We start from the raw sequence: 12290 nt of genomic DNA on the forward strand, positions 1-12290 counted from the left end.
TAACACGGTTTATACTGCCTGACGAAGGGCTTCTGCCCGAAACGTTCCAGGTAATAATTTAAAAAAAATTGTTATAGACGTGTGTTTTAACAATTTTTTCATTATTTTTCTACATCTTCCGATCTTTGCTATTGTGTGTTATTGCTTAATGCCGACCACCCAATACTAACAGCTATTTTTAATAATAAAAACTATATTATAACTATTTCGAGTAATAGGTATCAAAATTTTCTCTTTTTTTTTTACATAAAACGGCATTTTATAAGTATAGGTATCATAGTTTATGTTTTTTACCATAACGATTTTTAAATAAATGCACCCTCACGTTGACTTAGGTCTCAGCGGCAAGCTTGAGGAAGTGGGGTGCTAAAAATCGGAGCTCGGTCCCTTCGATGGGCATAGCGCAGATAGCCCATTATGAAGTTTTGTGCTTAAACAAACAAATAAATAAGTAAGTATTTTACCAGGTGGCGAAGCCGAGTAGATATTCGTCAGCTTCGAAAGAAACTGCTTAGTCCTGGATTTTGTGAGTTAATTGAGACTTTTTTTGTCATTTAAGTTTCAACTTAAGCGTGTAATTATTCATTTGAAAATCAGAGTAGCTAATAATATTTTAACACATTTTTACGTTAATTAGGAATTGTAAGCATTAATTAATGTGTCAAATGTTTTTTGTGTTTTGTTTTATTATCAGTAACACGTTGAGAAATATAGGCCTACACTACAGTCTATACTACAGTACTGTACAGACTTAACTGATGCCGATGGCAGGATCTTGAGCAAGTTGTGGAAGTTATACTGAAATATTAAAAATACCTGTGGTTAACTGATATTGTAATGTCATACGTAACTCACATAGGAAGTTCTAGTCATTTGCACGAACTTGTGTATTTGCAGCATATAAATTATAATGCAAAGGAATTAATTAATTATTAATCATGTGCTTGAATGGTACCACTCCAGATAATCAGATCAGAAATTCACTAGTTTAACTAAGTAGTAGTTATTTGTGACTTGTAGCACTACGAATGCTTTAATATTGTTAACGTAGTTTAAAAATAAAAGTATTAGAAATTGATATTCATACACAAAATAAGTTAGGTTTTATGGGTAAAAATAGCATAGTTGTATTTAAAAAAATATTAAATGTCTATTGAATAATGATGCTCTCGTAGTTGATGACTGGCATTGATAGAGTGAGTGGAGAAGAGAAATTTGATTGGTTTCTTTATTTTCTGTAGTGCCTACCTGTACCATTATATAAACTGAAAATAATAATAAAATACATTCAACCAGTCTTTAGAATATCTCTTAATCTTGCAATAAAAATTAACCTACTGTTTATAAATTTCACTTTAAAATACTGTGCAATATGTAGAAATTCAGTATAAATATTTTGTTAACAAACTTGAAAATACACTTCATAATTTGTGTCAATGACAAAATACTATGACTAGACTCATTATTTAAATTCAGCTGATAGAACTTTCACTTTCAGTGTTTTGTATTGTTTTGCAGCATTGTTAGTTCTATTAAAGAAGCAGTTCTAGGTTCTTAAACATTGTTTAGTGTGATGGGACCCCTATTTAAAGGCAAGTATTGTGTTACATATAGTATGTATTTAAATATAAGAAATACAGTCAGTGGCAATATCACACAGATCACCAATTTGAGGAAGGTTTACATGAAACAAGGAATAGAGACTGATACATTTAAATCAGTGAAATCACATATAATTCATTACAAATTTTTTTAATATAATTATAATCTCTTGATTACAGTATAGATTTATTTTATAAAACATTTGTTAGAAACAACTCAATAATGAATTACAATCTTGTTAACCAAGCAAAACTATTTTAAAACTTATAAGTTTATAAAGAAAGTAAAATTTTGACAAGAATGAAGAAGAAGAGACTTGTTAAATTGATGAATGAAACAACTAGGCTCTGCTTGGCTTCAGGCAACACTTTGACTCAAACTGTGATTAGCTCTCACACCTCAAGCTCCCACTTTCTAGTGAAGGGCTCTGACAGAAACTTTTAAATTTATTTCTTTTATCTTGTTTTTGGTTCAGATTTTGTCCTGATTTGTTGTGACTGAAATAAATTGTCACCTTATTGGATCAGAATCAAGATAGAGTTGATTCTTATTGGCCATTGTATTCTACATCAAAAACTGGGGACAGCTGTTAATTGGTTGACACTGTTAAGGTCCTGAGTAGTGTGTGCGTATATTGTCTATATCACATCTTTCCCATTGATGAAATCACACACACGATAAAACCTTAACTCTTTCAACAATTTTTTGAGATAAAAGAAATAGATTTAAACGTTTCTGTCAGAGCCCTTCACTAGAAAATGGGAGCTTGAGGTGTGAGAGCTAATCACAGTTTGAGTCAGAATGGTGAAATGGAGTGTAAAGTGTGAAAATATGTTTAAAATATAAAACATATAATATTGGTAAGATATTTTTCTAATCTTGTCTTCAACTTTCTTATTGGTTTTTTGTGTTCCAGGACTTGTAAAATGTTCCACACTCATTTGAAACGTACTATTTGGATATAGTACAATAGTACTTATATTACAATAGATATATAAATAGCAGATATGGATACCATATTAGAGAGGCTGGAAAAAAACAGCTGTGTTAATCTAGTGAATTAAAGTCAAAGAAGTCTTCCAAAAATAACAGAATTTAAGTATTCTGACTTTGAATATTAGATAATATTTTACTGTTGTGACATGAATACTTGATTTTATGTGTGTATTTTTGTCTAATGAAAGTGTTTTGTTGGTGTTATTTATTTCAGTTGCCGTACGGCTTTACTCGACAATCCAGATCCCAACATCTAACCATACTTTTACCGAAAAAAAGTTTATTTTTTCACCAGCTAGATGATTTTTCTACAGACTGAATTCATTTCATGTACTTTGGGATATGTTTCTTAATAGTCATGACATTATTGATGGGATTGGAAATGAAGTCATAGTAGTTTTTGCACTGGTGAACATTTTTGTCTTAATCCTAGCCTTCTTTTCGTACGCGTGGCTGAGAAACAACATGAATTCGGATAATTCACAACAGCTGATTCACCGTTCTGCTGCTCCTGATTCACGGGTTGGTAATGAAACCACCAATACCCCAGAGGTGGACGTAAGAGATCCAAGCATTTTAGGTCATCAGTGTCCTGTGTGCCTTAACGAAGTCACTTACCCCATAGAAACTAACTGTGGCCATATTTTCTGTTCTCAATGTATGATTGAGTATTGGAGACATGGAAACTGGCCACAAGCAGTGTTATGCCCTCTTTGTCGACAGCAAGTATCTGTTTTACTGCGCTGTTTTAGCAGTAGCCCAGAAGGATCCAGCCAGAGAGAAACTGTCAACCAGATTAATTATGAAATTAATGAATATAACAGAAGGTTTGCATCCGGTCCAATTCCTTGGATTCAGTATATACTGGACCTACCGATCTTACTTCGTCACGTGGTGTCTGACCTGTTTTCGTTTGAAGGGATGATAAACATGATGAGATTCAGAATTCTTATGTGCATTATTATTGGTGTCATATATGTTGTGTCACCTCTTGATATCATACCAGAAGCTATATTTGGATTATTTGGATTTATAGATGATGTTCTTATAATCCTCTTAATATCTATATACATAACGCTTATTTACAGGGCATTTCTTTCAAGAATGTGGGAAAACGCATGATTTATTCATCAGGGTTGCATTAATAAAATACAATTCTCTATAAGGCATTTCTTATTTGTGAGAATATACATGACTTATCCTATCTCAGTGTTCCCTTAAGTATGTAGATTCATTGCATCGTAAAATTATGCTGTCTGTGTTTCTTTTAGTTAGACTGTATTATTACTTTAAGTAAAACAGAAACATCAGACTTGGTGGTCAAAGTAATGTTTTTACTGTTGAACTTGTCAGTTATATTTGCTACTAATTGCATTAGGAAAATTAAAAGACCTTACTTTTATAACTGTTATAATGTCTTTGTGTCTCCTGAAGAATTATAGAGTACCTGAATCTAATGTGGAATAATTAAAGACATTAATTAATTTGTCATTACGTGAACTATGTGTGGTCTCTATACGTACTTCACACCTATAGTACCTTTGTATGTAGTAGTTTTTGATCCCGTTTTTCCTTCTTCAATTGACTAAAATAGCACAAAATTTGTCAGATCACAGTGATTTTACAAACAAGATTTTTTCAAGACTAGTACTTTCCATGCAACCTTTCAATTCAGGGTTGATTTTAACTCATTCCGTCAGAAAATAAAACCTTCAGTCTGAACATTTAATGTAGTGGTTCAACCAAAACTCTTAAGTCTTGGATTTTAGTGTACTGACTCAACCAAAAAAAACCTTCAGTCTGAAGATTTAATGTACTGATTCAACCAAAAAATTCTCCAGTCTGAGGATTTGATATACTGACTCAACCAAAAATACACGAGCCTGAGGTCTTATGTACTAGCTCAACCACAAAACCTTCCAGTCTAAGGATATAATGTACTGATTCAACCAAAAAATTCTCCAGTCTGAGGATTTGATATACTGACTCAACCAAAAATACACGAGCCTGAGGTTTTATGTACTAACTCAACCACAAAACCTTCCAGTCTAAGGATATAATGTACTGATTCAACCAAAAAATTCTCCAGTCTGAGGATTTGATATACTGACTTAACCAGAAACCCTTTGATCCGAGGATCTAATGTACTGACTTAACCACAAAAACCTGCAGTCTGAGGATTTAGTGTGTTAATTGAACTGGAACTGATAAAGAATACTTCCATACCTTATATTACTAGAGATAGCTAGTGGATTAACCGTTTAGCTTACTTCATTCAGCCTTGCTTTGTGTACAGAAGAACGCTTATTCAGTTCAAAGACCAGGAGAGATGAAAATAAAGTTAGCACACTCTCACACACACACATACAAAAATATATAAAAAAAATTGATACTTGTCTAGTGATCATCCCATGAACCTCAATATGGTAGTATCAACCTTGAAAACTATTTTACGCGAAATGCCATCAGTAATTGCGAAGTTTATTTTTGTGTTGAGTAACTTCGATTCGATAAGATGAACTAAATTCTAAACGACAAATAGCAAGGGAGTACAAAGTTTGTTTTTAGCGAATTATTTCACATTCAGCAAACAAACTATTTAATGTTTCGTATCTGCTCGTTTTGTAAATTTCCTGTATAAATTCTTTCCGATGAACTTTAACGATACAAGTCCATTCTTGATTAAAAATAGTCTTATTCTTTCTCGATACAACTTTGTGATACAGTACATTAAACTTAACTACTTTTATAACACACGCTATAAATCACAGTGATTCACACACTTTACTTACGGTGCCTACTGTTCGCCTGACTCAATTATCTATATATTCAATCTATCTCTCGCTGGCTTTATTTGCCGGGCTTATATTCTAAAAAAAAGAGGGCGTCTGGCAAACACTCGGGGTTCCTCGATAATTCATGATCCTTCGAGAAACTCCAGCGCGCATGCTCCTAGTGTCGCGTGACTTTCGCTATCGTAACATTACCATTCGGAAAAAGTTTGCTTTTGAATATCCTCGACTGCAAATAACAAAAGAATCCTTCAATAAAATTTCAGCTACAAGTTAAATGAAAAACAACGTAATATGAAATGAAAATCCATTAAGACGTTTCTTCTTACCGAATGTTTCTGCATTATTGTAGCAAATGTCACACATTTGGGTAAAGTGCAACGAATTTGTAATTTACTGTTATAAAGAGATTATTTTATATTTAGTAAACCATAATGACACATCAAAGTAAACTAATACAATATGTGATACTTTGTGCAACGATATTTTCGTCTATCAATTTATGTAATCACGATGCAGGTTAGGTTTAAACTATAGTTGCATACGATCAGAAGGCTCATAACTTTGTGCTCAGAAGTTGTTGATTAAATCTTCTGGACCATCTCTTCCTATTACATAATATTTGACGTACATGTTCAACGCACAGGGAATACATGGGGATGGAGGTAGATACGAATGTTCTTCCCCCTTATGTCATTAGCCGGGGGAGCATATTAGGCTTAGTGAAAATCGACCAAGCGATTCCCAGTTATAAGTGGACACACACAGAGGTTTCTATCAAATTATGATTTAGATGTGATACGTGAAAAAGAATGTACTTCGTGCTTGTAGAAAAGGGAAACACATCTTGTTGCTCGTAAAGACAAGCAATGGCTCACAGCTGTGATGATTATAAATTTATTCCCGAAACTAGTCGGTTTTAGGTAACTAATAAAGCTTTATATTTAATTGTACCAGAACTCATCACTTTATTTATTTATTTATCTACATGTAATGGGTCGTGTTGTAGTGGTGGGAAAATAGAGTTATTGGTTTTGTTCTATAGGAATTTTTCATTTATGACCAAGCAGGTAATTTTAAAATTCTATAAAACTGGTGAAACTTTATTTGGGGTAGTAAGTGCCATTCTAGCTCCCTACCTACAGAAATAATATCACCAGTTAGAAAGAACACAGAGACAATCTTCTAGAATGCTACTTGGGTTAAGCAAAGCCCTCAGAAACAGACTCTATAAATAAATCAAATACAGTTCAGTAGTATTTATTAACTACAGTATGAGCACTACTACACACACACATCATTCTATTTGCATCCTCTTTCTGGCTTTAGCAGCAGCAAAATCTTTAACTGTCGATCCGAAATTGATCATTCTCACCATGTCATTTTCATTCTAAAGCATTGCTAAGGCACACTTGTTTTTTGGTTATCAACATTTTACTGAATAATCTTTCGACACTATAGATAATCACCATTAAAGTTAGGTAGATCCAAACGGCAGTAGATGCGTTGAGAAAAGTTTCAGCTAATCCTCTTTTTCCAGAATTACCGAAGTTTTTGTTAAATGACCGAAAAAATATTTATAAGAGAACAAATTAATATGTTACCAGCCCCCTGGTGTTTGAATGGTAAATCTGAAGCTTATAATGCTATAAATCGGATTTCGATCCCCCGTGGGCAGAACACAGATAGCCCAAGGTGTAGTCCAGTGAAGTGTAACTGAGGTACTGTGTTTTTTTTTAAATTAGTAATTAAAAATATGACATAGACATATTTAAAACAGGTTAAGTGTGATACTTATATAGTGTGTATTATTCTGCTTTTTCATATTGTTATATTTGTTTAATATTACTTATGTATTCTTTATCAGAATAATATTAAAGTAATTGTTGCATTGTGCGATGAAAAAATAATAACATATTATGTCAAAAAGTCAGGCGTAAATATATTGCAAAGAGGTTGGAACAGCGCATGTTTGATTTATTTTATTTTTAGCGCCGTCTACAAATTATTCGTATAAGCAGTTCAACTTTCAAACATGACAGCTTCCACTGGTAAGTTGTGTTTTTTGAAAAGCGAAAGTCTTTGAAGATAAATATTTGTTTCAATTATCTTTTGTTAGGTTACTGATGTTTAATTAGACGAGAAGAAGAAGCGAGTTTCAGAAATCGTACAATATTTTATTTACAAGAAACTAGTAATTACATTTAACTTGGACGCTAAAATTAGTAAAAAAATTAATACAAATACTGAAATAAGTCGAAATTCGAGCCATGGATATTTTTTTAAGCTTATATGTTAAGAATAAGAGCCATTGTTACATTGAGAATGAGATCGAGTTGCTTGCCATGTAGAATACAATTAACTTTTCGTTGTTGTTTTTTTCATTTAGAATTGTACATTTTAATAAACAAAACATGTTTATCTCAACTTATTCATTGATTTTTTTATTAAAGTGTTATTTATAATTTACTGATTTTTGATTTCGTAATTTAAGTTTTCAACCATAGCTAATAATAATACTACTAATATCAATACAGATTAAAGTTTTTGTATGGTTCTGTTATTGTTAACTGCTGTTTGGTCATTTTATTGAATATGTGAGTTTATTATTTAATTATAAATAGGAAAGAAACGTTATTATATTGAACTTAAATTCAGCAGTACCTAGAAGTTAGAGTATTATCAACAGAAAATCAATAATTAATTTGACACGAAATAGTGTAAAATAAAAAGTCAGGTGTTTCATGTACAAATTAGTTAAAAATATTAGAAAATTTTCAGGCAACATAAAATGTTTGAGATATGTGGGGTAAAATAAATTTTTGAAACAGAAGAGTGTGTGACATGAGTACAAACATAATTAAAAAACCTACCATTCGACTTTTTTTCCCCTCTCCCTTTTCTGATCAATCAAGCTCTTACAAAATGTATGAAGGTTGAGTGGAATGACCCCTGGTGTTTTGTTTCATGTTTAATTGGTAACCTTCTTATTCCATTTGAAATTTTAAGGAAAATATCTAATTTGATTTGGTGGTCCTTTATTAAGCTGAGGTGTTTTCTGTTAAGAAAAGTTATAAAAAAGTTTTTCTGTTAGTCTACTGAATTATTTGTAACATTTAGGAATTTTTTAAATTTTTATTTTAAAAAAATGTAAATTGTTTTATTTTATTTTATTTTAATTATAAATTTTTTGGTAATATTCTACATTTTAATTTCCTTTACAAACGTTTTTGAATATGCTTATTTGCCAGGCAGTTATTTTTCTATTAAATTACAATAATTGGAAATAAAAGTTTTAATTTCCATAATAAAATAAAGTATGTTAAAACTGATTAAAAAAGCTATTAAAATATGCAAAATTTTCAGGTTTTTACATTTATTATGAGAGTATTGAATTTTTATTCAGATTTTGATATGAAATACTCAGTAGTTTAAAGTCACTTTAGAACGTGAAAGATTATAAGAATCATTAATCATAAAATGTTTATTTTAAATACATTCAATAACTTGATTATACCAGCACATTTGTGTATATATATAATTATGTTTTGATTTCCCGAATATGGCTGATAATGATGAAACTTACAAGTAACTAAATCAGTCAAAGGTTATGAAAGCTTCATGTCATTGTAGGGCAATAGGAAAAATATCTTAAAAACTAGGGAAAGTCATAAGGTCAGAGATTTTTTCTTACACAATTTACATTAATAATAACCCACCAACTGTTAAGTACAAAAGTTACATCTTATCCAGGATAGTAATAATAATAACATAAAACATCATGAGGTACATTCTTTTTATTCAATTTTTCTAATCACATGAATTGGATTTGTTTTGTAGGCATTTGAAACTCTTCGTTCACAAAGGTCATAAGTAGATTTTCAATAAATTATATTGTATAATATTGTAAACAAATATAAGACTAAGTACTCACTACTTGAAAACAAAAAATATATTTGGGTGAACAGTGTTTAAATTTGTATCGGGCCTGATTGATTTTATGTATCAGTTGGTGCATCGTGTTCTTGTTGTTAACATTGGCACGTAACTTCAGAAATAGAAGGGTTGAATAGTGTACGAGCAATTAATACGTGCAGCTGGCTCAAGGACTACATATGAATGATCACAATACATGGTGGACAGAAAAAGTGATGAACCAATTGTGTAGCCCTGAAGGATTGTGTTGATCCTAACATGTTAATGTTTGATACAGTGATTGACAGGGATACAAAATTGCTGAAATTTCTGAGTTGAATTAAATATTATCTGATGTTCTTGGCAGGAGTTAATATTTTATTTTAAAACTTTGAATTTAATCCAGTAGGAGTAGTTGTTCCTCGCAACTTCAGACTTTTAGAAGAGCTGGAAGAAGGTCAGAAGGGTGTTGGAGATGGAACAATAAGTTGGGGCCTAGAAGATGACACCGACATGTCTCTTACGCACTGGACTGGAATGATCATTGGTCCACCAAGAGTAAGTAATACATTCAAGGAGAATGTGACCATTTCTAGAGATAATATAATTACTTCATGGTGTAATTATCTACAAGTCCCATGTGCATATTTGCTGAAAAAGTTAAATAATAGAAAAACAGAAATGCTAACATGCTTGTCTGTATCAGTATTGTTTTTTGGAAGTAGACCAACGATATCCAAGTAGGAGGTGCAGTTTGGAAGTACTTCAGTACAACAGACTTAAACTAAGTTAGCTAAACTCGTGATGGGTTTAGTACTAGCCTAACTGAGGGTTTGATACCCTGTAGACCTTAACTACGAATTTGCTAGTTCTTTTCATTAAAATTTTAAAAACAACTTTGTGTGGTGATGTATTTTTCAGACACCATATGAAAATCGGCTTTACAGCTTAAAGTTAATCTGTGGATCCAGTTACCCTGAAGAACCACCTGTCTGTAGATTCCTCACCAAAATCAGGATGGCAGGTGTCAGTGATACGAATGGGTTGGTAAGTTTACAGTTCCAAAACAAAAAAAAAAGTCTCAGCAAGGTAGCATAACTTAATTACATAATGCCATCTGTTCAATGTCTTTAGAAGGTTGAATTTTGTTATTTGCACAGTAAGCTTTATACACTGCATCTACAGTGTATTAATTCATATTCAAGATATATTTTCAACCCTGTAAAAGTTTCTAATGTTTCCAATAAATGTACTCACATCTTACAAACTAGGTTAGGACATTGTTCAGTGTACACGTGCATATTATTTGACTTGGATTAGAATTGAAATACATACCATTTGAAGTTACACTTAGTTCTGTTATTACAGCCTAAAAATAAATAAAACAATGCTTTAGGTATGGTTATATCTAACACACTAAACCCATTTAACAAGGAATGGTAAATGACTGATCATTTGATTTTCATCCCTGTAAATATTAACACTAAAAATGACAGAGAGCTGAATTAGCTTTTGTGGACTTTTCCATTTTACAGAGAAGATTACAGACTTACAAAATTTGTAGTGCATACTGGAGGGATTTATACATTTTGATAAAAAGTTTAGAAAAAACGACCTTTATACTATATATATGTATAAAATATTTTTTTTATTTTAACCAACGTTTCATCTTTGCGACTTCATTAGGGTTAATATACTCAACTCTTTCAGTTGTTTATACTAACCCTAATGAAGCTGCAGAGGCAAAACGTTGGTTAAGATAAAAAAAAATTATTTTATATATATATATCTGTAGTATAAAGGTCGTTTTTTCTAAACTTTTTATCAGACTGTACAGACTTACAAACCATTAACAAAAACATTTTTATGGGATTTTGTCAATGTACTTTTCTGTACTTTTTTCTGTAGGTTGAAAAAAGAAAGTTACCTGTGCTAAATCAATGGCAAAAAACATATAGTATAAAGACTGTACTACAAGATCTTCGTAGAGCCATGACTTTAAGGGACAACCAGAGATTGTCTCAGCCACCAGAAGCGTCAACATTTTAGTGTGAATATAAAGAGTCATTATGTTATAGTTCAAATTAACGTACCTTCCTGTAAGTTTCCAATTCTTTGAGCTTTGAAGTAAAGTTTGCCTGTCATGTATTATGTAACAATGGCACCAAACTTCCAAGTCTTTCTGGATACAGTTGTTCATTTATCAGTTGCGGGTATCTGTTATTTAGACATTATAACTTAAGCATTCAGTATCGCGTCAAAGTTACAGCATAAAGAGAGGTATTTAACATAAGTATACATAGTTAATGTGAAATTATAACCATGTTGTTATAACTATTTTTACAAAATAACTTAGAAGCCAACGTGTATTGAACAGGAAAGGTCTTTTTTTTTTTGTCTTTATCATTTTCTTGCTGCTGTTTCAAAATGGTTTTAAATATTCTGGAACTACATGAAGCTTTAATATTTGTTGTTGAAATTTCTAAAGTGGAAAAGTTTTGTATTATAACATAATAAAGTGGATACATTTGCTTTAGGTGAACATGGGGGTCAAAGTAAATCTCCTATTAAAAGCTGGAGGAATTGGGGACTGAATTCAGTGTTATATTTTTTTTGTTAGTTTAAGGTTCTACGGTCGTTGATTCGACACTGTGTATTTGTTATAATAACTATTCCCACACTTATTGCTTGACTAGGAAAAAATATTTGGATAACTTGGAGAAAACTGACACCTCCAGATACTGACCATTAGTCTTTAACTTGGATACATGATAAGTATTAATATAATTTATCATATTTTTCACCCAAATGATTGTTATTGAACACTAATATTAATATTTCATTTATTTGGAAGACTTGCTGTGTAATTAATATAATATTTTGTGAAATAGCTATTTTTAGCAATTTACTATTTTTTTTCGCCTGGTATATTAAATAAATTGCTTAATTTTTTAAATAAATCAAATGTTTGGTACATATGATATC

The 12290-nt window shown here is 31.4% G+C and overlaps 1 protein-coding gene and 1 pseudogene across 2 annotated transcripts; both read left to right on the plus strand.

Moving 5' to 3' along the window:
• Positions 1 to 350: 350 nt before the first annotated feature.
• LOC106463967 lies at positions 351 to 4089 on the plus strand (annotated as a pseudogene).
• A 3231-nt stretch (positions 4090 to 7320) lies between these two features.
• On the plus strand, positions 7321 to 12198 carry LOC106463973 (ubiquitin-conjugating enzyme E2 variant 2-like). 2 transcript variants are annotated; one of them, XM_022391612.1, is made up of 4 exons: positions 7321 to 7441; positions 9712 to 9863; positions 10227 to 10352; positions 11214 to 12198. In XM_022391612.1, exons 1-4 carry the CDS (start codon positions 7426 to 7428, stop codon positions 11352 to 11354), a joined length of 435 nt encoding a protein of 144 aa, XP_022247320.1. In that variant the 5' UTR covers positions 7321 to 7425; the 3' UTR covers positions 11355 to 12198. The 2 variants fall into 2 exon arrangements, with proteins under 2 accessions (XP_022247320.1, XP_013779529.1); XM_013924075.2 differs by having other exon boundaries at positions 9715 to 9863.
• The last annotated feature ends 92 nt before the right edge of the window (positions 12199 to 12290 follow it).

The sequence above is a fragment of the Limulus polyphemus genome, unplaced genomic scaffold, assembly GCF_000517525.1.
Source record: "Limulus polyphemus unplaced genomic scaffold, Limulus_polyphemus-2.1.2 Scaffold1531, whole genome shotgun sequence".
Lineage (NCBI taxonomy): Eukaryota > Metazoa > Arthropoda > Merostomata > Xiphosura > Limulidae > Limulus > Limulus polyphemus.

Bases quoted from the DNA above. Each gene is read 5' to 3' on its own strand.
- LOC106463973 (XM_022391612.1), top strand. The intron at 9,864-10,226 runs GTAAGTAATACA...TGTATTTTTCAG, and splicing joins TGATCATTGGTCCACCAAGA to ACACCATATGAAAATCGGCT. The intron at 10,353-11,213 runs GTAAGTTTACAG...TTTTTTCTGTAG, and splicing joins TCAGTGATACGAATGGGTTG to GTTGAAAAAAGAAAGTTACC.